The 26,141-nt window shown below is 38.4% G+C and overlaps 1 protein-coding gene across 1 annotated transcript in view; it reads right to left on the reverse strand.

Annotated features, from left to right (window-relative positions):
- Positions 1-14,857: 14,857 nt before the first annotated feature.
- The window catches only part of TLR5 (toll like receptor 5), a 95,964-nt gene continuing 84,680 nt past the window's right edge, over positions 14,858-26,141 (reverse strand). Inside the window, exon 2 of the mRNA XM_044673361.1 lies at positions 14,858-17,562. Coding sequence (XP_044529296.1) covers positions 14,973-17,555 — 2,583 coding nt within the window. The 5' untranslated portion in view covers positions 17,556-17,562 and the 3' untranslated portion in view covers positions 14,858-14,972. The remainder of the gene's footprint in view (positions 17,563-26,141) is intronic.

Below are 26,141 nucleotides of genomic sequence, written 5' to 3' on the forward strand. Positions count from 1 at the left end.
TCCATCCAATGGCATTGGCTTCCTTATTATTACTTGAAAAAGACTCTCCATCTTTCAACACTGGGCATTTTCAGTGGCTTTCCCACATTTCTAGAATCCCATCTCCACTTCCTGGCTTCCTTCAAGTACCAGCAGAAACCTAACCTTTGTATAATTGGAAATTTTTGAACCTCTAAACTATATTACCCAAAATTCCTTTATGTATTACCTAGAATGCTTTTCCATTTGTCCATGTTTGCACGGTTATGTTTGTATAAGCTCTGAAGCTCCCCCTCTCTCTTCCTCTTTCTCTTACAAGTGGGCTGGGTTAGCTAGGTGTCTTACTTTAATTATTATTAATAAACTTTTTGAATATAGTACTTAGAATGTTGGATATTAATTTTAAAAACCATACCTTTCAATAAGCTTTTCCCAATTCCCCTTCATGCTAATGCATCCCTTCTTTTGATTATCTCCAATCAATCTGTCTATATCTTGTTTGTGTATCGCTATTTGTATACTATCCCCTCCATTAGACTATAAGTTCCTTGAGGACAAGAACTGTCTTCTATATTTCTTTGTATCCCCATTGACCTAGCACAGAGTAGACCTTAAGAAATGCTTGTTTATTGATCTATAAGTCAATCAATAAAAAAACAATTATTAAATGCCTGTTATGTACCAGGACAGCTGGGCTTGGAGTCAGGGGGACTTGTCTTCCTGAGTTCGAATCTGCCCTCAGACACTTACCCTGCTTATCTCAATTTTCTCATCTGTAAAATCAGCTAGAGAAGAAAAAGGCAAACCACTCCAGTGTTTTTGCCAAGAAAACTCTAAGTGGGATCATGAAGAATCCGACACATGACTGACATGACTAAACCACACACTTCACTACCATTGTCTTCTATCTGTGTACCTGCTCTTTTGAATGATAACAATTGTGCTAGGTGTAGTGGGCAACTTAAATTAAATTAAATACAAATTAAAGCAGTTTCTCTCATCAAGGAACTTATATTCTATTGGGAATGAGAGCATATAAAAATAGAAATAATATAAAATATATACACAAAGTAAAGACAAGGTGATTTGGGTGGAGAGAGGAGGCTCTAATATCTGGGAATAGAATCAAGAAACTCCTCATGTAGGAGGTGGCCCTTGAACTGGGCATTGAAGTTGGGAATTCTTAGAAGTGGCGATACGGGTAGAGTTCAGACCAGGCATGGGAGATCTACCACACAAAGAAACTGGGACAAGAGAGATGAAATAGCATGAGTGAGGAATATCCAAGGAAACCTGTAATATAGAGAGAATGAAGTGGAATGATGGGTAAAACCGCTGGAAAGATAGACTAGAGACAGATTTGAAAGGGTTTTAAATGCTACATAGAAAACTTCATCCTACAGTCAATAGGGAGGTAGTAGAGCTTTACTGAGCAGGGAAATGATGTGGTCAGATCTGTGTTTTGGGATATCACTTTGGAAGTTATGTGAAGTCTATGGATTAGAGGTGAAGCAGGAAAACCAGTTAGGAAGGAGGCTATTGCAATAGTTCAGACCAGAGGTGTTAAGGGTTTGAACCAGGGAGATGGCCATATACATTCATAGGAGGGACCTCAGAGACCACCTAATTAAAAACCTTCATCTTACAGCTGGAGTGGCTTGGAAGGATGATACCTTTGATGAGTCTATATTACAATTATATGAAGGAAATTACACGGGGCAGCTGGGTGACTCAGTAGATAGAGAAACATGCCTGGAGTCAGGAGGACCTGAGTTCAAATTTGAGGATGCTTCCTAGCTGTGTGACCCTGCCCAGGTCACTTAACCCCATTTGCTTAGCTCCTATTGCTCTTCTGTCTTGAAACTGATATTTACTCTCCATTCTAAGACAGAAGGTAAAAGAAGAAAGAAAAGAAAGAACTCACTGGCTTTGGACTTAGAGGCTCTGGGTTCCAATACCATCTCTGATGATTATGATAGGTCCTTGGGCAAATCACTCTTGACCAAAACAGGGAAGTTTGGAAGAGGGGTGGGCTTGGGAAGAAAAACAATGAGTCTTGTTTTGGATATGTTAGATTTAAGATGCCTGTGAGAGATTTAGTTTAAAAGGTTCAATAGGAGGCAGTTAGTTGTGTGTGACTAGAGCTCAGCAGAAAGACTATGGCTGCCTATATAGATTCTGGCAGTCATTTGTGCAAAGATGATAATTGCTCTCATGGGATCTGGGGTGTGTGTGTGTGTGTGTGTGTGTGTGTGTGTGTGTGAGAGAGAGAGAAAGAGAGAGAAAGAGAGAGAGAGAGAGAGAGAGAGAGAGAGACAGAGACAGAGACAGAGAGACAGAGAGACAGAGAGATAGAGAGACAGAGAGACAGAGAGACAGACAAAGACAGAGATGGAGACAGAGAGAGAGAGGGAGAGAGACACAGACAGACAGACAGACAGAAACAGACATGCATAGAAAGAAGAGAGACAGAGACAGAGAGATGGAAAGAGAAGAGAAGAAAGATGGATGGAGACAACCATCCCAGGACCCTTGCTAGAAATTGTATCCAAATGTTCTGATTAATAATGATAATATGCTTCAGTTCCTCAGGGTGTGAAGATCTGAGTTCACATCCTGCCTTAGATACATTAGTTGTGTGGATCTGGGCAAATTACATAACCTCTGTTTGCCTTTATTTCCTCATCTGTAAAATGGAGGTAATAATAGCACTCATTTCACATTGTTGTGGTTAGTGTAAAATGAGATATGTGTAAGGTTTTGTGTAATACTCAAAGGGCTATTTACTTGTTAGCTATTATTAAGCCAACAATGTGTGCTGAGTGGAAACTGCTTCTTCCTAAAATACAAATTCTTTATTCCAAGACTTTTTGGAGTCAGCTCGGGCCCTTGTAGATACCAAATCTATCTCTACCTTGGATTGTTAGTACACCGGATGGGAATCTTTGCTGCTAATTCCCAAATGTGACCTTTGAAAAGTCACTAACCTTTTCTAAGGTCTCACATCTAGCAGCCAGAAAATGCAGAAATGTGGACTAGATGGCCTCTCAGTTTCCTTCCAGGTGTAAATCTGGGGCTCCTGGGATTAATACAAGACCTCTGTAATATCTTCCTATTAGGAAGAGCCAAGGCTCTTGGTCACGATTCCACATGAGCTTGCTTCTTAAAATGCAGCACCTGGAGCTGAGATTCTTAAGAGATTGTCAGGCAAAAGGGTGAGTCCTCATCAGGAAAATGGAAAAAAAAATGGAAGAGGGTAATTCATCTATGGGACCTGGGAAAGCCTTCTGGAGAAGCTGGTACTTGAGTTTGGGCTTAGAGGAAGCCAGGAATTCTAAGAGGCAGAGTTGAGTTTTTTTTAATTTTATCTTTATTTTATTCCAATAACAAATTTTCACATAAATTTTCCAAAGTTAAATGATTCGTGATGTCTCCCTCCCCTCTTCGCTCTCACATCCCAGAACTGACCAGCAACCCAGAAGTTTTACATGTATTATCACAAAGTTGTTGTTCGGTTGTTTCAGTCACTTGTGGGGGGTCTTCTCGGCAAAGATACTGGAGTGATTTGCCGTTTCCTCCTCCAGCTCATTTTACAGATGAGGAAACTGAGGCAAACAGGGTGAACAGTCTTTCCCAGGGCCATATAGCTAATAAGTGTCTAAGGCTAGATTTGAACTCAAGTCTTCCTGACTTTGTCCACTGGGTGACCTAGCTGCCCTAGAGTTAAGGAGAGAGACCATTGAATACAGAGATAGCTTTATAGGAGTCTGTCCAACAAAAGTAGAGGATTGAGAGCCATGTTAGAGTGGTACCTCCAGGTATGAGGATCATGTTAGAGTCCTCTTGATCAAGGCAGAGAATCCAGCCAGGGGTCTCTTGGGGGGCAAAGCCAGGGACAACCAAGAGCTCCTAGAAAGCTCATATAGTCGTGAATAGCTCCGAGGCCCCCATGTCTAGTCAGGAAGGAGCTAACTCCCTCCTCGAGGGCAAGGTATGTGTGGAGTTGCAAGGGCACGTGCTCTGCTTTAGGAATTCCCTTCAACTTGTGTTCTACCAGTTATGGCTTTTATTCCTATGCTCTTGCCTTTGTTTGAGGCGTCAAACCCCTCCCCCCCAGGAGAAGAGGCATTGGCTGGCGGTTTCTGTGTCTCCCCATCAAGCAGATGTTCTATAAAAATATGGCCAGCCATACGATTCCGCTGGTTATTTCCAATAAAAAAAAATAAAATTTTAAGCCTAACCAAACCTGGCACATGATGCAGGCTGCAGTGGCTTCGTTAGCACAGCTGCAGCTGGACAGGAGAGCAGTGAGTCATTCCTGGGTAAAGTCACTGGAAAAAAATAGGTAACAAGACTCAAATATTTGTCCCCAGGGGGCTATTTGAGTGGCACCTCTCCCCTCTCCCTTCTGCTGCCATATAATTCACATCAATCAGGAAAAAAAACAACTTCTGGGCACATTTTTTAACACACCTGCTTTCCGAAGGTCTCTTGGGATCTTTGTCCTAGTATTTTATACTTTTTTTTTTAAAACCACATCTCAATAAAGCGTCATTCCCAATTAATGGGTGGGAAAATCGAGACGTCTAAGAGGGCATGGCTATGCTGGGGAGAGAACCGCAACCTGTTCTCTAGCATCAGAATCTTAAGTTCTTTTTTTTTTTTTTTTAAACCCTCACCTTCCATCTTAGAATCAAAACTGTTTATTGGTTCTAAGGCAGAAAGAGTGGTAAGAGCTAGGCAATGGGGGTTAAGTGACTTGCCCAGGGACACACAGCTGGGAAGTGTCTGAAGTCATATTTGAACTCAGGACCTCCCATCACTGAGCCTCCCAGCTGCCCCCAATCTTAGTTCTTGAGCTAGAAAGAATCATGGAGGCCAGCTTGTCTAAACTCTCCTTCTGTTTACAGATGTGGAAACTGAGGCCCCAACAGTTAAAAAAAGCAACTGTCTCAAGGTCAGAGTTCGGGTAGTTCAGTGTTCTTTTCAGTGAGGTGGACTTAAGGTGGGAAGTTTCCAAAATAATGCCTGCCAGTCTGTTGTCCTGGATCACTGTGCTTGGGGAGGGATTGTGAATCCTGCAAGACTTGATGAAACTTATTTTGGGTCAGGGTGACTCAGTTCTTTAAAAGGTATTAATTGTGTTTTAGGTGAGGAATAGGGGGCAGAAGCTAATCTCAGCAGGTTCACTTCTGGAATCTTTTATGGATCATTGATTAATTAATCAGTTTGGGTGTATACTGTCAATTTGAGACAAGAAGGATTGTCCATGGGCAGAACTCCTGCCTCTGTGAAGAGCCCAGCAGCTACTTAGCTAAGTAAACATATTTGTCAAAGAATCCAATGCCCACAAGACTTTATTAACAGCAGATGGCTGTGACCCTCGATGATGCACTGTTGTCATGGGCAGAAGTCATTGTTCCTGACAGAGACCGCTGGACCAGTGGGCGAGTCAGTAGATGGATCTTGCCTTTTCCCGTTGCCCACATGATTGACCAGCTGTTGTCTTGTGGTCATACCTACTGCCTACTACAGGGGCACTTGGGTTTCCTGTTACAATACTGTAAACTTGAAGCAAGATGCCTTAGCACTGAGAAACAGTGGAAGGAGGGTTGAATTTGGATTCAGTGGATCTGGGCTCAAACCTTGACTGTGCTACTTATTAGCTTGAGGGAATCCCTGAGCCTCAGTTTCCTCATCTGTAAAATGAGAGGATTACTAGATAACTATAAACTATAAAACCAGTAAATTGAGAAACCTCTTCATCTTACTGAGGAGAAAACTGATGGCCAGAGAGAAGTGTTTGTTCTATAATCTGGTTGTACATCTATGATCTATGGATAAAAATTTCTGCTCCCCTCCCATCTCCTTTCATTTCCTCTAGGCTGAGTTTTTTCATTTCTTCTGCCCTTAGTTACGCTACTTTGGTTTCCACCATGGATCAGTGTCTTTTATGTTTTGTTTTGTTTTGTTTTGTGCTCAGTCTGGCTGTAGTTGCCTCATTTCAGCTCACCATTCAGTATCTGCTTAGATAATAATTCAAACCATCCTTGGTAACCAACAGGACTCAAACCCTTTGGTGAGTTAGCGGGGTGTCTACACTAAGCATGTGAAGACTTCTCCTGGTGGAATGGGTGGATGAGGGCAATTTGTCCCAAAGGGCATGAAGGCTGCTCAAGGAGGCACCATGGATTGCTGAGAGCTTGGTCAGACATTGAAGATGCCAAAGTCATCCACTGCATCCTGGGCCATTGCCGGTGATATTGACTATAGTCTTGTCACTGGATTTTGATGACTGGAAGAGACAATGAGGCTGATGACTTTGTGCAACTCTCCCTTGCTTAAATCTAATTCACAGGCAAGACAAGACATCACCCTATGAGGTCACAGATCCTTTCCAAAATGAAGGATAAGCAACAAATAATAATTGATACTCATTTACCATTAAAAAAATATCCTTACCTTCTGCCTAGGAACCAATTGGCAGAAGAGCAGTAAGGGCTAGGCAATGGGGGTCAAGTGACTTGCCCAGGGTCACACAGCTGGGAAGTGTCTGAGTCCAGACTTGAACCCAGGACCTCCCATCTCTAGGCTTGGCTCTCAATCCAGAGCTACCCAGCTATCCCCACTCATTTACCATTCAAGATTTATGTGACTTTCCTCACAATAACCTGTGAGGTAGGTAGTATAAATATATTTTTCTAAACCCTTACCTTCCATCTTAGAATTGATACTAAGTGTTGGCTCCAAGGCAGAAAAACTGTAACAGCTAGGCAATTAGAGTTAAGTGACTTGCCCAGGGTCACACAGGAAATATCTGAGACCAGATATCAGTATGATTATTTCTTGCACTGTTTTACAGGTAAGGAAACTGAGACTGAGTAGTTTCATGATTTTTTTTCATGATCATACATTAAGTGGTGGTGCTAAGAACAAGACGCCACATACCTGGCAGGTACAATCTATTCCCAGTACCTTTCCAGTCCCCAGTTCTACCACAGAGCCTTTTTGATTCAATTCTGATAGATAGTCTTCAGTATAGGGTAAAGTTTCCATTGATTCTGCTAGGTTGATCAACAGTGTCAAAGGCTACAGAGAGGTAAAAAAGAAAGAGGATTTAGAAAAGATCATTAGATTTGTCATTTAATGTTAAGTGTGACTTGGAATTGAAAGGATTTAGAAATGGCAGGGAATTTAGAAATTTATAATTATAATAACTAGCATTTATGCATTATCTACTATGTGCCAGGCACTGTGCTAAATGCTTTATAAATATTATCTCAGTTGAGCTGCATAACACCCTTGGGAGGTAGGTACTATGATTATTCTCATTTTATAGTTGGGGAAACTGAGGCAAATAATTTTTTTTTTTAGTAACTTGCCCAGGATCACACAGCTAGTAAGTGTCTGGGGCCATATTTGAAATCAGGTCACCCTGACTCTAGGCCCAGCACTCTCTCCATTGTACAACAAATCCCAGCATTGCTACTTATTATCTATTTCAAGTTAACTTAAGAAGCATTTATTAAGTACCTACCATGTGCCAGACATTCTGCTAAGTGAAAAGGATAAAAAAAAGGCCAAAAAATTGCCCTACCTCAAAGAACTGATAATCTAATGGGGGAGACAACATGCAACCAAGGATGTACAAACATGATATATACAGGATAAAATGGAGACAGTCTCTAAGGAAGGTTCAAAGATGAAGGTAGATTTGGAGTGTCTGCTTGCAGAAGGTGGGGTTTTAACTGAGATTTAAAGGAAGCCAGGGGAGTCGGGAAGGGGCAAGGAGGAGGAAGTGTTTTCTAGGCATGGAGACCATTCAGTGAAAATGCCTGGAGATGGGAGATGGAATATGGTATGTGAGAAACGTCAAGGAGGCCAGTGTCGCTGGATTGCAGAGAATAGTATTAGAATACTGAAAAGAATAGGAAGAGGGTTTTAAAAAGCAAACAAAAGACTGTATTTTTGATTCTGGAGGTAATGGGGGCCACTGGAATTTGTTGATTGGAGGAATGGTGACGTGGTCAGATCTGGGCTTTTGAAAGACCAGTTTTACAGCTGAGTAGAGGATGGAATGGAGGAGAGACTGAGGTAGAAAGTCCAACTAAAAACAATTAGTCCAGATGTGCGGTAATGAGAGCTTCTACTAGAATGGTAGCAATTATCAGAGGAAAGAAGGGGATATATAAGAGGTATTATGAAGGTAGAAATGGCAGGACTTGGCAACTGATTGGATATGATGAGTAAAAGTGAGGAATTGAAGGTTGCATTTAGTTGCAAGTTTGGGATGTGATGGTAAAGGGGAGTATTTTTGGTGGGGAAGTGATCTCAGTTTTGGATATGCTAAGTTTAAGATGTCTATGAGGGGACAGCTGGGTGGCTCAGTAGATAGAGATCCAGGCCTGGAGTTGAGAGGTCCTGGGTTCAAATTTGGCCTCATATACTTCCTAACTGTGTGACTCTGGGCAAGTCACTTTACCCCAATAGCTAGGTTTACCACATTTCTGCCTTGGTACTAATACTTAGTATAGGTTCTAAAAGAGAAGCAAAGGATTTTAAAATCTTTATCTATGAGACATCGCTCAATCGTTCAATAGGCAGAGAATAAGACTAGAGGTTAGCAAAGAGTTTGAACAAATAGAACTTAAAATCACACCTACATTGAGACAAAAATGGAATCCACTGGAGCTGAGGAAATCACCAAGGAAAAAACCAATAGTATAGAAAGAGAAGAGGAGAGAGTTCAGGGTACCACTAGGTACATCCATGATTAGCAGGTGAAACCTAGATGTCTGAGAGTGGTCAGAGAGGTAGGATGAGAACCAGGAAAGAGTAGTGTTATGAAGACCTAGAGAGACGAGAGTGTCAAGGACAAGACAATGATCAATAGTGCCCAAGGCTCTAGAGAGGTCAAGGAAAATGAGGATTGAGAAAAGACAGGATTCAGTAATTACAAGTTCTTTGGTAATTTGGGAAAGAGAAGCTTCAGTTAAATGATTAGGTCAGAAGACAGAGAGCAGAAAGTTGAGAAAAGAGTGGGAGAAAAGGAAATGGAGTCACCAGACATAAAAGGGAAACAAGAAAGAGAATAATGGTTAGTGGGAATGGGTAAGTCAAAGAAGGATTTTTTTTGTGGATGAGAGAGGACATGCTTATAGGCAGTAGGAAAATAGTCAGGAGATAAGGGAAAATTGAATATAAGTGAGAAAATGATGATAGAAGGGGCAATCTGGACATGATGGGATGGAACAGGATCACTTTATCATTTTTATTTTTTCAAAGAAAGGATTTTAATTTTTCAAAGGTTGAAAAATCTAAACAGCTTGTGTTAATGAATAAAACTTTTTTTTATCTATCTCAGTTTCATGATAAAAGTAGGTAACACATGGGCAGCAGTATAATGTTGAAGATTCCAACTAATAAATAGTTCCAAGTTAATAATTTTCTACAAGGTTTCTTTAGAAAACAGGACCAATATTCTTTTTTTCTTAAAAATATTATGATCAACAGGTTCACTTTGTGGATGTAGAAAAGTGGGAGAAAAGTAAAAGAGGAGATCTGAGTGTAGTGAGATGAGGAGAGGAAAAGAAAGAGCTCTTAGGAAAAAAATGTAAGTAAAATATGAGGCAAAGTGCTCAGCTTGAGAAGGAAGAGGAAGGGAGAGCCAAGGGAAGTTTGAGAACAAAAAGCTTTAGAAGAGCCACTTTGGTAAGTGGGATAGTGGGCTGATTAGTAAAGTGCAAATGGATTTTCTTGACATGATGAGGGTCCTGTTGAGATTATGCCACATAAATTTGAAGCGGACCCACTCAGCGAGGTTTTGTGATTTTCTTCAGCTTTTTTCCAGCAGACTGGAAGTAGGAACAAAGGAAGAAAATGGTGGAAGTAATCCAAAGCTTTAGCTTGGCAGGCTAAAATCAGCAACAGGATAAGGGGACAATTTGCTCTTGAAAAAAAATGGACAATGTAGAGTTGAATTAATTCACCCCAAGTTTAAAATGGGGATGAGGAAGGAGAAGGTGACCAGTGCAGGGATGATGGCTGCAGAAAGAACTGTGAAATGGAGGTTTTGGAGGTCATGGTGAGGATAAAGAACAGAGAATATAATGCAGAGTATTTTGGAGGAGTGATCTTGGCCAGGTCAGCTGAACTCTGGGCCTTAGTTTACTCATTGACCAAATGAGGGTATTAGAAGAGAGCATCTCTAAGATCCTTCTATTAGAAATCTATCATTTTGTAATCTAGTTTAATCCTCTTATTTTACAGGTGAAATGGAAACCCAGAGATGTTAGGTGACATGCCAAGATTTCACAGGTAGAAAGTAGCAGAATTAGGATTTGAACACAAGTACTTCTCATTCCAAATCCGCTACTCTTTCTATTACATTGTTCAACAAATGAAGTTGTTGCTTGATTTGAGTCTAATTAATATCAGAAAAATGCTATCTTGTTGAATGGAGGATAATGAAATATTTTGAACATAGCAAGTAGCAGAAACCATTTAATAGTGTTTCCCTTCCCCTCAATAGATTGTAAGCTCCTTGAGGGAATGGGCTATCTTTGTATTTGTATCCTGAACACTTAGTTCAGAGTCTGTAACATAATGCTTAATACGTGTTTTGTTTTAAATTATTTATTTATTTATTTAATTTTTTTTTTTTTAGAATATTTTTTCAAGTTTACATGATTCATTTTCTTTCCCTTCTCTCTTCCCTCCCCGCTCCCAGAGCTGACCAGCAATTCCACTGGGTTGTACAAATGTTTCACTTGATACTCATTTCCATATTATTCATTTTTGCTATAGAACAATTTTCTAAAAGCCTAAACCCCAAATCACATACCCATATATACATGTGATACATGATGCCACATGTTTTGCTTTTACATTTTTACTCCTATAGTTCTTTCTCTCAATGTGGATAGCATTTTTTCCCAGAAGTTCTTCAGGAGTGTCCTGGCTTGTTGCACTGGATTTTCCCACAATGTTTTACTTTCTGTGTACAGTGTTCTTTTGGTTCTGCTCATTTCACTTTGCATCAGTTCATTGAGGTTCTCCCAGTTCATATGGAATTCCTCCAGTTCATCATTCCTTTCAGCACAATAATATTCCATCACCATCAGATACTGCAATTTGTTTACCCATTCCCTAGTTGGTGGACATCCCCTATTTTCCAAGTTTTTGACAGCACAAATAGCGTGGCTATAAATATTTTTGTACAAGTCTTTTTCCTTATTATCTCTTGTGGGTACAAATCCAGCAGCGGTATTGGTGGATCAAAGGGTATGTGTTCTTTTAAAAAAACCCTTTGCATATTATTCCATTAATAAATGCTTATTGACTTTCGGCTGTTATTAATAAGGTATCACAAGACTGCAATCTATATCAGTAGGTAAAGTATAGATATAAGATAAGAGAGGTTCTATCTTGTTGAACTTGGAGGCAAAGGTAAATTGAACTGTTTAAGAAACCAAATGGAGGGGCAGATCGGTAGCTCAGTGAATTGAGAGCCAGTCCTAGAGATGGGAGGTCCTAGGTTCAAATCTGACCTCATACAGTTCCCAGCTGTGTGACCCTGGGCAAGTCACTTGATCCCCATTGTCTAGCCCTTACCACTACCACTCTTCTGCCTTGGAGCCAATACAGTATTGACTCCAAAATGGAAGGTAAGGGTTTAAAAAAAAAAGAAAGAAACCAAATGGAACAGTTGTGGCAGATTCATGAGTCAAGAAGGACAGCACAGAGTTGTGGAAAGAGGGCTAGATTTACTGTCTATGGAACTGGGCTCAAATCCTGGCTTGGTTCCTTACTATGTCCCTTCAATGCTCCAGCTCTCAGTTTCATCTGAAAAATGAGGGAATTGAACTAGATGACCCCAATATTTGTTCCATTTAGAAATCTATGATCCAGATCCTATGATGCTTTAACATGTGATGCTTTCTTCCCAGCATGGCCACTTCCCTCCTAAGTGTCTCAGTTTTCTCATCTATTAAATGGGAATGATGTTTGCTTTATTAAGGTGACAAAATGAATGAGATGATATCGCAAAGGCCACCATTCTGTGTCCACTCATAAGGTATATTTCTTTCTCACTTTTCCTCCTGAGTGACCATGTGAAAATAATGACTAAGATAATAATTATTCTTTTTATTCTATAGACATAAAAAACTTTTCCAAGGGTTTGATGGTTATTGTTTCATTCTTATTTCACAAAAGCTCTGTGAAACAGATAAGAATATTTTACAAAGGAAAAATTGAGGCATAGAAATGAACAATTTTCACATTTACATATTGGATGAACTCCAATCTTGTGCTCTCTTTCCTGGCTCACTGATGAAAATGCTTGTAACTCCTTTTCCCCTGAACACCTTGTACTTGGAACTGATGACTTTGAGGGGTTGAGAAAGGGGGATCAAAAGTGAAAAGCCTGTTGTAACTCCACATATACGTAGCTGGTATATTAAGAGGGACCAAGGAGGAGAGGGCAGCTGGTGTCTAGAGGAAAAGCTTAGAGGAAGATTATAGAAAGAATGATCTACCTCAAGGCCCAGGGTACAATCCAGTGCTTTTTGCCTGTTGGGGCCATAGAAGCAGCTGAAACTCTAATGATTCTTTTGGGTTAATTAGGATCTTATGTAAAAGGGAATTCTTTGTTCTCTTTGAGTTTACACTTATAAAAGGGAATCCCTTATTTTATTTGCCTAGTTGGAGGTAACACTTTGGTTAACAATAACTTAAATACCCCTACCTAGTACCTCACTAGATTGTGAAGACAGGATTAACTCTCTTTTGTCTACCTTTTGATTGAATCAATAAAAGCTTGAACTAGGTGGAGAAATTCACAAACCACTTAGAGAATTCACACCTTCAGAAACTCAATCAGCCAGGAATCTGTGAACCCTTTTGATGAACATTCAGGCCTCCAGAAAGTGAGAAGTGGATCCCACAAACGCTGCCCCTGGGCAATGCTAGACAATTTGGAAGCTGTGATTGGCCCCTGTGAAAAGAGGAAGAGACAAGAAGCCACTATAAAAGGCCCTGAATTTCTGAGGCTAGAGAAGGAAGTCAACTCCAAGAAGGAGTTGGACTTCAAGAGGGAAGACAGTTTCAAGAAGAAGGTTGGCTCAAGGAAGAAAGTTGGTCTCAAGAATAACCTTCAGCTTGAGCCATTGTCTTGACCTGCCTCTTAGAGGAAACTTGGGTGAGTGGATAGATGGCTTTCCCTTCCTGTCTTCTGGAGAGAGTTTAATTCCTGTTGAAGGTCAACAAGTCCTGGCTGAGTCGAGCACCAGAGCAATATTTAGTTAGATAGGCTAATGTCTTCTCTACCCTTTTGAATTTCTCTGTGTTCACTCTATCTACCTCTTTTGTAGATAAAAGCTATTAAAGGCATTTCAACTTTGAGAAATAATACTTTGAATCAGCAACCGCCACTATTACTTATAATCTTCATATATTTTAGCCAAATCATTAAAATTTAATTTTTACACTTATCACCAATTAATCAAAGAGTTTGAGAAGGAAGTAAGAGACTTAAGAGCAAGTAAGAGAGACAGGAAGTATCTGAGGCCAGATTTGAAACTAGGACCTCCTGTCTCTAGACCTGACTCTCAATCCACTGAGCTACCCAGCTGCCCCCACAAATTTAAATTCTAATCTTCTTTCAGGATCCAGCTTAAGTTTCCTAGTTTCCTTGTCTCAACAAATCCTCTCCTAAACCACCATAGCCCTTGGTGATCTTTGACTTTTCTGAATACCGTTGGCATTTACTGCTTATACCCCTCACTGACTCCTTGATATTGATTTCTTTATGGATATGCCTTTTTACCTCTCTACATTGAAAACAAATATATATTTTCTACCTCTTTGTATTTTCATGTCTAATCTCTAGATAATACTCTAAAAAGGTGTGCGGTTGATGATAATAATTATGATGTATGACAGTTTGCTTAAGTGAATTTTATAATCACCTTTACTTCCAAGGAAATGTGCCCCCCAAAACCTATATAGTACCATTGTATGAAGGAGGAGAATATGACAAGTAAATACCTAATTAATTCATCCCATCTTCTCTTAGATCTATGGTATCTCAGATAATGGTGTACTTGACACCCATGGCACCATTCTGCTGAAAAAACACCCCTAACAAAACCCAAAAGGATCAGAAAGAAGATTCTCTTCTCTTTCTTCTCCTTTCCTTCACTTTACTTCACTTTGCTTCCCTTTCCATCCCTTCCTTTCCCTTCCCTTCCCTTCCCTTCCCTTCCCTTCCCTTTTATTCCCCTACAGTTTGATGTGAAGCAATCTTCCAGGGAGCCCAGAAACAATGAATGCCACTACTTCCATGAAACTGAATAATGATGAATGAACATCACCCATTTGTTTTTCCAAGCTGTCTTCCTCACCCTTAACGTTTTCTCCATTGTTTATGTGATACCAAGAGAAATATTCATGTGAGGCTATTAATACTGTGTCCTAGAGGATAGTATTAGAGAGTGGGGGCACTCTAAGTCTTTGGTCTGGTTCTTAGGGTCAATTCCAATTTTCTAAATCATTAATTTTCATTTTTAAGTCAGCACAGTAAATCACTATATGAATATGGAAAACAGAAGGTTTCTCTCTTTCCTTAGCAGAAAAATCCAATGAATAATAATGAGAGCTAACATTGATAGAGCACTTTAAGGTTTGCAAAGTGCTTTACAGAAATTATCTCATTTGATCTTCACACTAATCCTATGAGGTTGGCTTCATACGATCATCCTCATTTTGCTGATGAGGAAACTAGAGTGAAAGAGGGAAAGCAACTTGCCCAAGGTCTCACAGTCAGCAAAGGTCAGTGGCAGGATTTGGATTCATGTATTCCCAACTCCCAGTCTAGCACTCTATCTACCCCATCACTTTGCTGCTTCCAAAGAAAGAGCCAAACATGTAATGCAAATATAATGGGAAGAATAACTTCCAGTCCGAGCTAAGGTTGAGAATGCCTTCTTTGGCTAGGATATGGTTGCTACAGTTTGCAAGGGGATGTTACTGGATTTCTTCTTTTGTTCTTTTTTGGTGAGTATGCTTTGGGAGAGTTTATTTAAGAACCAGCCAACATCCTGAAGGTCCTCAGGCCACTTCAGGTATGGTTGCCTCTGCACAAAGACTCGGATAGGTGGGTATTTCATTAGCTGATACTGGGAGAGGGATCCAGCTACCACCATTATGAGGACATCTTTGAGATCAGAAAAATATCTGCTCTGAGCAAAATTGAAGGCTTCAATGCACCAGCCATCTTTAAGGAAATGCCTCGTCACAATGCAAATGGTTTTCTTGCTGTTACAAATGGCATCCCGGATGTTGTTGATGTGGTCTTCTCCTGGAAGGAAGTCTCTTTCCTCAAAACACAGATTAAATCTATTTTCAGAGCTGTACTGGGAGTCCAAGTGACTGAGGAATGTATTCTGGACCCATTCAAAGTCTTTGTTACTGAAGCACAAATATGCATCATATTTGTGTTGATCCTCTTTTACTCCCTGGGGACGGTATTCAAGTGCTAGTATCAGGAACATCTTACGCCAGAGGAGAAAACAGAATCCACGGAATTTTGTGAATATCACAACTGCTGTGAGGAACACAGTCAAGGTGGTGGTGAAGAAGATGAAAAGTGAGAAATAGATAAATTGTAAGGTTTCCTCTTCATCACAGACCTCTGTGGAAATTGAATAGAGTGAGACCCCAAAAAGTGAGTCAGGGTATGTGCAGTAGACATCCTCAGGAGACCCAAGCATGGTGACATTGGTTTGGTTCAACCAAAGTATAAAATTTCTGGCTTCACATTCACAGATATATTTGTTATGGGTTATATCTAGGTAGCTCAGTGATGCAAATACAGTAGGGTCAGGAGATAGTAGATGGTTCTGGGATAAAGACAAGACTCTTAAATTTTCAGGTAGAACACCAGGAGAAAGAGATATCAGCTTGTTGCCATCCAGGCTAAGGATTTGCAATGCAGTCAAATCACTGAAAACACCAGGTGGAAGGAAATTAAGGTAATTATTATTGAGGAAGAGGACTTTAAGATGGAAAAGTCTCTTAAACACATCCCAACATGAGTCTGCTGCCCAGATAAGTTGCAACATATTTTCTGAAAGATAAAGCTGCTCTATAGTATGATTCTTTGAAGGACCATATTGTTGGTAGCAAAAGGAAAATCGATTTTTATTTAAAATAAGGAACTTCAGATCTGGAATCTGGAGGAGAATATAGAGATCATTTAGATTTTCCAATCTGTTTTCTGCTAAATCAAGGAATTCAGAAGTTATTTTGAAGTTTTCTTCTATATACACCAATTTATTGCCACTTAGAAAGGCAGTAGGTATGCTTGGAAGAAAATAAACTGTTTTAATAGCATTGTCACGAAGATCTAAAGTTTGTAAATTTCTCAAGCTTTTGAATGTCTGATCTTCAATTATCCCAATATGATTTCTTTGTAGATCAATATAAGCAACTTTAGACAGTCCATCAAAATCAGATCGGTAGAGTTCTCCCAGAAGGTTGTAAGATAGGTTGAGAATCTGAAGATTATCAAGACCATAAAATGCTCCTACAGCAATCTTGTTTATCTTATTATGTGAAAGGTTCATAACTTTCAACTCTTTGAGAGTCTCAAACAGATGAAAATTCAAGGAAAAGATAAAGCCATGGGAAATGTCCATTTTTATCACTGAACTCATGCCCAGAGCAGCAAATGTGTCTTGGTCAGGTTCTTTTAGGTTATGAAAACCAAACCCTCCACCCATGTTATGGTAATTGAGGAGCAAAGAAGAAATCTTGGTTCCCTGGATAGCACGACAAAAGCCTTGTACAGTGTCTACTGTCCAACCATTTTTTGAGACATCTAAGATCTCAAAGGACATATTTTTGAAAGGATTCATGCATTCTTTCCAGTTAACTGAGACCCTACTATAGAGATTATTGGAAGCAAGGTTAAACAAAGAGAATCTTTTCCCTTGGAGGAACTCAAGATCTCTCTTACATACGAGGGATATGTAGTTCAGAGACAAATCTATGGATTTCAAAGATTTCAGATTTCTAAAAGAAGGGTGGATCTGGAGATTTTCTATTTTATTTTTAGATAGGTCCAATAGAGCTAGAGAACTTAAATTTCTAAAATAACCATCTTTTAGAATGGAATCTGAGAGGTCACAGTAAAATAGCCGTAGTTGAACCAAATTGAACAAGCCTTGAAAAGCATCAGTATGCAAAAACTGAATTTTATTGTGGCCAATATCCAAGACTAAAAGGTTGGGCAGGTTTCTGAAAGCTTCTTTCTCTATGGTCAGAGGAGTGTACTGAGATCCCAGCTCTAGAAGCTGCAGCTGATCCAATAGAGGGAATGAAGTGGCATTAACTACCCTGATGTAGTTGAAGCTTAACAGCAGCTTTGTTGTTGTATTTGGCACTTGGGGGACTTGGGTGAGGTTGCAGAAAAGATAGAATGCGAGCTGTCCATCAGCTGAGCAAGAAGGAATTCCATACACAGAAGTGGCTTCAAATACCAGCCCCAAGAGAAATGCAAGGAGGTGGCCCATTATGATCCTAGAGAAAACAGAGAAGAGATGATAAAAAAAAATACTGTTATGTATTAGGAAAATCACAGGAAAGACAGAGAAGACAGAGTTATATGATGTTGATACTGCAGAAAGTGTCACTAGACCCAGAGTGTTACCCCACAATTTGGAGACAAAGTCCTAGAATGTCACCTTCTGAAATTGAAGTTAATAAAAATAAGAATAAAATTGATAAAAAGAGGCAAACTCCTGATGCAACCAATGTGATATCCCTTGTAAGAAATGCTAGCTGCAACCAGGAGCTGTCCACCACTCAGAGTCTTTTAGAATAGTGTGATTCTCACCAGACACGCTTGCCACAGGGCAGTCATCAAATTGTCCATAAAGTCTTAAAAGGCTCAAAACTGGACAGAGGATTTCTGAATTTTTTAATCATATTGCCTATTTGCTTCTTGGATCCTTTTACCATCATAATGGGGACTTGTTCTTCCTAACGTTGGCTATCTCATTTGTCTCTGTTTTATATTTGCTTGACAACTCATTACAGATGCTTTGAAAACTGACCCTACCCCCTTTAAATGGCATATCTGTGGTGTCCAGCCCCTAAAGCAGTGAGATGCTACCTCTGTGTTGTGCTCCACCAAGACCAGGCTGAAATAATGGCACTGCTTGCTACCTGTTCATGGGAAGTAGAACCCTAAACTGAGGGCTAGTTTGTTGATGAGATTTGAGTAGTTTGCAGAACATCAGGGGTTTAGATGGGTCTTTTGAAACCTTGTCGGAGGCAATAGGTATCTAAAATGTAATAAGTGTAAAACCAATTGTAATTTAACTCATTGTAATATGTCTCCCATGAAGAAATGCTTTCCCAACAGAAGGGTAGTGGTCTGCATGGAGTCTAAAAAAAAAGGACTAAGAGTAGGAATTTGTAAGTGTTTATCCATCATAGGTGAATGTAGGGGAAGACTTTGTTAGAGAAGAATATATTCAGAATGTCTATGATATAAAAACAAAAATCATGAATAATACTTAAGAATTAAGAATACTTAAGAAGTAAAGGCCTTTTAGATTTAGATTTAGAAGGGCAATTCATTAAGAACCCACAGTTTGATAAAACACCTATTTCCATATGTCCCCCAAAACTTTTATATTTTGTCATTTGTTCTCCTAAATGTATCCTTTTATTTACAAAAAAATGATTATTTAGTTAATGTTCTTTAAAAATTATGAATTCCAATTTTTTTCCCTCTCTCTGGCCTCTCCTTTATGCACTGAGAAGGCAAGCAATATAATATCAATTATATATGTGAAATTATACAAACCATGTTTTCATAGTAGCTATGTTACAAAAAAATGAGAAAAATAAAGGAAAACTAGACTCCAATTTGTACTTAAAATTCATCAGTTTTCTCTCTGGAGGTGGATAGCACTTTTTCACCATGAGTCCTTTAGAATTGTCTTAGATCATTGTATTGATCAGAATAGCCAAGTCTTTCACAGTTAACCATCATTACAATACTGCTGTTATTATTTACAGTGGTCTCCTGGCTCTGCTTACTTCACTCTGTATTAATTCATGTAAATCTTCCCAGGTTTTTCTGAAATCATCCCCCCTAGTCCTTTCTTATATTCCATCATGATCATATACCGTGACTTATTCAGCCATTCCTCAATTATGAAGCGTCCCTTTAATTTTCAAATTTTTGCCACTATAAAAAGAGCTGCTATAAGTTTTTGCACATATGGGCCTTTTTCCTTTTTCTTTGATCTCTTTTGTGGTACAGACCTAGGAGTGCTAGATCAAAGGATACACACATTTTTATAATTCTTTGGGCATAGTTCAAAAATGTCTCCAGAATGGTTGGATCAGCTCACAACTCCACCGACAGTGAATTAATACTTCGGTTTTTCCACATCCTCTCCAGCATTTGCCATTTTTCTTTTCTGTCATGTTAGTCAATATGAAAGGGAGGAGGTGGCATCTCTGATTTTAATTTACATTTCTCTAATCAATAGTGAATTGGAAAAGTTTTTCACATTACTATAGATAGATTTTATTTCTTCTTCTGAAAACTGCTTGTCCATATCCTTTGACCATTTGTCAATTGTGGCATGGTTCTTTTAAAAAAATTAACTCAGTTCCCTATATAGAAATGAGGCCTTTATCAGAGAAACTTGCTTCAAAATCCATCCCTCCGTCCTGACCTCATACCTACCCCAGTTTCCCATTTCCTTCTAATTTTGGCTACAGTGGTTTTGTTTTTTCAAAACTTTTTTAATTTTATGAAATCAAAATTATCCATCATACTTCTCATGATCCTTTATCTTTTGTTTGGCCATAAACTCTTCCTTTTTTTTGAACAGGTAAACTTTCCATGCTTCCCTAATCTGCTTATGATATCACCCTTTATGTTTAAGTCATGTATCTATTTTAACCATATCTTGGTATATGGTGTGAGATAATGGTCTACATCTAGTTTCTGCCAAACTGCTCTCTAGTTTTCCCAGCAACCTTTGTCAAATGATGAGTTCTAGCCACTGAAACTTAAATCTTTGGGTTTATCAAACACTAGATTATTATGGCCATTTATCGTTGTATATTACATACTAAATCTATTCCATTAATTCAACACTCTATTTCTTAGTACTATATTGTTTTAATGACTACTACTTTGTAATATAGATTGAAATCTGAAAATGCTAGGCCACCTCCCTTCACATTTTTTCATTGATTCTCTTGTTATTCTTGACATTTTGTTATCTCAGAAGAATTTTGTTAATATTCTTTTTAGCCCTAAAAATAATTCTTTGGTAATTGATTGGCATGGCATTGAATAAGTAAATCAATTTTGGTAGAAGTGTAATTTTTATTATATTGATTTAGCCTACCCATGAGCACTTAATAGTTTTACAAATGTTTAGCTCTTTTATTTGTGTGAAAAGTGTTTTATGATTATGTTCATATAAGTTCTTAGGTTTGACTCATCAGGTAGATTCCCAACTATTTTATATTGTCTGTGGTTCCTAAATGGATTTATGAACCAGTAGGATTGTTCTACAAACACTGATATCAATTATCATGCCAGTTATATAGCTTCTTGGAGTGACAGGTGAGAGTTGGATGAAATGTAGATACCAAAGGTGGATGAGCAGCCTTGGAAAGGGTTTGGAAAGCCCTCACACCAGAGGTGCTAGTCCTTCCTGAACACCTCACATAACCTTTACCTATGGCTACAAGACCATACCTGGTGAAACTGTCTCAGCAGATAGACTAAACCAGGTTGAGGGTAATTGATAGGACTCAAACCCATCATTGAATTAGAGGAATGTCTGCCCCAAACACATGGAGTGGGTGGATGAGAACAATTTGTTCCAAGAAGGACAATTTGTTCCAACAAGGCAGCTGAAGCAGGTGCTGTGGAGTACTTAAAGATTGGTAAGAGGTTAGAGATGACAAGATCATCCACCACAATACAGGTCATTGCCAATTGGCCAATTGTTCTGACTTTTGTTTTGCCACTAGACTTTGATATTTTTGGATGAGAGAGTGAGGCTGACAACTTTCTGTACCTCTACCTCACTTTAATCCAATTCACACACAAATCATCACCCTTGTTGTCATTGGTCTTCTTTGACAATAAAAGATGAACAGTAATAATAATAATATGTGTGCCTGTTAAATAGTAAATTGACATTCTAGTATCTGTCAGTCCCTTATCAACTTGGTGAGGATGAATGAATTCTCTAGAGCCTGATTGAATATAGATGGAATGAATCTGTATATTTGAGTGCTTGCATCTCAAAAGGTTCAGCTACCTGTTCAATAGGATCAGTCAAAGCAGCCAGCCTTCTACTCTTTTTCTCCAATGCCATTTGTTTTGGATTAAATCTGTGATTTCATTGTTTTGTGGGCTCCCAGTGAGTTCTCATAAAATCCCAGATTTTGAAAAATGGAAAGAATCTAGTGGTCATTTCTCTAAACCATAGAGAGGTTTTGGAAGTTCAATGAATTTCTATAAAAATCATAGTTGGAAGGGACCTCAGCAGCCATGTAGGGCAGCCCATTCTCAAAACGAAGTCCTACTCAAACAAACTTGACACATTGTCATCTGGTCTAGCTTTTGCTTGAAGACCTCCTTGAACTTCTCAGATTGTGCCCAATATCTTGAAACATCTTGTTCCACTTTTACAATTTTAATCATTAGGAAGTTTTTCATTACATCAAGAATTAATCTGGCCTCTTTGCAATTTTCATTCATTCATTCATTCATTCATTCATTCATTCATTCATTCATTGCTCCCATCTCCCCTCTGGGGCCAAATAAAGCAAGTCTAATACTTCCTCCACATCACAGTCTTCAAACATAAAGACTACTATCATGTTCACTCTTCCTCTAACACAGTATTCTCTTCTCTAGGCTAAATAAGCCCAGTTCTTTCAACTTGTCCTCATCATTTTGGTCTCTTTGAGTATGAAGCATCATAACCATATGATATGAACTGTGTAAAAAGGAATTCTTTATTCTTTTTTTAATTTAATGGGGGACCTGAAGGTTCTTTTGCCATAGAGATATCTAGAGATTAACCAGCCCACAGTGACAAGAAGTAGAAACCACAGAGACAGGAAGGAGAATCCATAGAGATAGGAAGGAGAAACCATAGAGACAAGAAGTGAAGTAGGAGAAGGTTATAAAAGAGAGCTGTCAGTTGCTGACAGGGCTGGCAGTTGCTGGGAAATTGGCTACTGGGAGTGAGTTGGGTTGGTGGTTGGCATTTAGTTGCTGGAATATAAAGGTAGGCCTGAGCTTACTGAGAGGGCTTTTTGGCTTTAGCCTTTAGAGAGCTTTTTGACCTTTTCTGGGTTGAGAGGTGGCTGGGCTTCATTGACAGACATAATTGGGGTTGGATTAAACACTGATTGGGTTGGTTTTGATTGGGCTGGATTGGATTGGAATTTTGTGAGGTGATTGTTATTAGCAGTAGATATAGGCAGTTTTAGGTAGTAATTATAGATAGTTATAGGTAGCTATAGGATAACTAACTAGTATAGACATTAGGAAATTTTCTTTCTCTACCTTTTTCCTATATTTCTCTCTCCTTTAATATATTCATTTTACTATATTCTTTTACTATCTCTATTTAAATTAAATTAAATTGTTAATTGCTAAAAGCTGATAGAAGTTTTATTTTCTCTGGCTTAAAGGGATAATACTAATTTACAACTCTACTATATTCTCATTAAAACTTAAATTATTAAAAGTTGCTCTCTTATTTTGTCAAAACTTCTAATTTAATCCTTACAATTGAAAAACCTTTACTGTCTTGGTTATCTCTTTTGTAAACTCTGTAGCTGATGAAAATATTTCCAAAAATGTGTTGTTTAGAACTTAAAATAATATTCCACCTATGATCTAACCAAAACAAAATACAGCAAGACTAACATTTTATTATTCCTGAAAACTATGCTTCTCTTAATGTTGCCTGAAATCTTAATAGCTCCTTTGGCTATGATATCACACTGATGACTCATATTGAGTTTATAATCCCTAAAACTCCCAGACCATTTTCTGAACAACTATAATCTTTCCCTGCTTCCTTTATCTTATCCATGTGACATTGACTTTTTATATATAAGTGTATGATTTGCATTTATCCCTGTGGAGTTCCATCTTATTAAATTAGTTCAAACATGGTAGCCCAGGAATTGGCCAACAGTAACTTCTGCCATATACTTGCTTTTGTAAGTCACATGAGTTAAGAATAGTTTTTACATTTGTGAATATAGCTTTATTGTATTTAAAAATAAATATAAATTCTTAACTCAACTGTACAAAAACAGGCAGTGGATTGATTTGACCCATGAGCCATGTTTGCCTGCTTTAGCATTTCAAGATTATTTTGGATTTTGACTCTAATCTAGTGCATAAACTATCCTCTGCTTTGGGTCACTGGAAAATTTGATGAGTATGTCATCTATGCCTTTAGCCAAGCAATTGATAATAATGTTAAAAAATATAGGGCCAAGCACAGGTTGCTGGGCTACTCCACAGGAGACCTCCAGCCACAATGACATTGGAGCATTAACAATTATTCTCTGAGTGCAGTCATATAATCAAACTTGATCCACTGGATTATATTCTCATCTAAGCATAGCTCTCTATCTTCTCCATAATAATAGAAGTATGAAAGGTTTTATTAAAAGCTTTATTGTCTGATTAGGAACAATTCTGAAGGATTTATGACAAGGGTTGCTATCCACCTCCAAGAGAAAGAACTATTGGAGTCAGATGAAGATGAAAGCATACCATCTTTCACATTAGTTTACTGATGGTTTTATTTTGAGGTTTTGGTTTTATGAGTGTTCTCTGACAACAACGGCCAATATAGAAGTATATTTTGCGTGATAATACATATATAAAGCAGATCAAATTGCAAATATCTGAGAAGGGGGAGGGAAGGAAGTGAGGAAGGAAATTTTGATCTTATACTTTCAGAAAACACATGATGAAAATTATATTTACTTATAATTGGGAAAATAAAATATCCTTTAATTTTAAAAAAGCTACATTGTCAGGGCAGAAATTAACTAACTCAGTGGATAGAGAGCCAGGCCTGGAGTCAGGAGGTCCTGGGTTCAAATCTGAATGCAGACATTTCTTAGCTGTGTGACCTGGGGTAAGTCACTTAACCCCAATTGCCTAACCCTTACCACTTTTCTGTCTTGGAACTGATAATTAGTATCAATTTTAAGTTAAGGTAAGGAATTTTTGAAAAATGCATACTGTCCCTAAAGACACAGGATTGTGCATACTGTTTGACCCACTGATACTATGATTGAATTTCCCAAAGAGATCAAAGAAAGAACAAAAGAACTTAAAAGAAGAAAAGAAAAAGTTTCAAAAATATAGACAGCATCATTTTATAGGGTGTAAAAAATGGAACATAAGGTAGTAGTTATTAATTGGGGAATTAATGAACAAATTATGACATATAAATATAGTGGAATATTGTTTTGCTATAAGAAATTTAAAAATAGATAGAAAAACTTGTATGAACTGATGCAGAGGGAAGTGAGTAGACCCAGGGGAAAAATTATACAATGAAAACAACATTATAAAGACAACTAACTCTGAAAGACTTAGGAACTATGATCAGCACAATGACCAACTAGGATTCTAGATGACTTAGGAGGAAACACGTTGGGCTTAAGATGTAGAATGTAGAGGCAGGTAAAGGTGGCTCAGTAGATATGACATCAGACCTGAGGATGGGAGGTCTTGGGTTTAAATCTGGCCTCAGACAATTCCTAGTTATATGACCCTGGGCAAGTCACTTAATCCCCATTGCCTATCCCTTACTGCTCTTCTGCCTTGGAATTGATACTTAGTATTGATTCTAAGGTGGAAAGTAAGGTTTTATTAAAAAAAAAGATGTAAAAGGCATACATTTTTAGACATGAACAATGTGGAAATTTTTCTGCTTTAGTATGTATATTTGTCACAAGGGCTTCATTTTCCTTTTAGATGAAGGAGAGTAGCTATGGGCAAGAGAAAATAAATGCATATTATTTGAAAAATAAAATATGTTTTAAAAAGAACTCTGCTTAAATCTAAGTGAAGTATATCCACTCCATTTCCCTTACCTCTTAGTTTAGTCATCCTAACAAAAGGAAATGAAGTTATTAGGTCTGAAGCCAGAAGGTCCTGGGTTCAAATCTGGTCTCAGACACTTCCTAGTTGTGTGACTCCGGACAAAGTTCTTAACCTAAATTGCCTAGCCTTTGCTGCTCTTCTGTCTTAGAACTGATACTAAGAGAGAATATAAAGGCCTAAAACCAAATGAAATGAGGTTAGCCTGGCATGATCTACTCTTTTTTTCTTTTACATTTATTTTCTTTTAAAATTTTCCCCATGGTTACATGATTCTTGTTGTCTGTCTCCCCTTTTCCCTCCCTCTTCCTGGAGTTGACAAGCAATTTCACTGGGCTATACATATATTATCACTCAAAACCTATTTCTATATTATTCATCTTTGTAATAGAGTAATCTTTTAAAACCAAAACCCCAAATTATATACCCATAAAAACAAGTGATAAATCATATGTTTTCTTCTGGATTTCTATCCCACAGTTCTTTCTCTAGATTTGGATAGCATTCTTTCTCATAAGTAGCATGATGGACTCTTGATGAAGCCATGCTTACTTTTTGTAATCATCTCTTCCCTTTTTTAGATTTTTGGCAACTGTCTCATTAGTGATCCATTCTAGAAAATTTCCCTAGAATTGGAGTCAAATTCAGTGACCTATAAAGATGGCATATAAAGTTCTCTCTTTTTGAAAATCAGGACATTTGCCCTTTTCCAATCTTATCGTACTTCTTTTATTTTCCATCATCTTTCAAATATCACTGACAGTTGCCTGGCCATCACATCTGCCAGTTTTTTCAGCAAATGAGGATGTGCCTTTTGGATTGAGGTGACTTGAAGTCATCCAGGGCAGTTAAGTCCTCTCTTTCTTTTGCCTTACTTGGCTTGGTCATCCACTACCTCCACTGAGACAGGTTCATGCATTGTCCATAGTCTTAGAATATTTCTTGTTGTAATGAGAAG

This window comes from Gracilinanus agilis, chromosome 4, assembly GCF_016433145.1.
Source record: "Gracilinanus agilis isolate LMUSP501 chromosome 4, AgileGrace, whole genome shotgun sequence".
In the NCBI taxonomy this organism is placed as follows: domain Eukaryota; kingdom Metazoa; phylum Chordata; class Mammalia; order Didelphimorphia; family Didelphidae; genus Gracilinanus; species Gracilinanus agilis.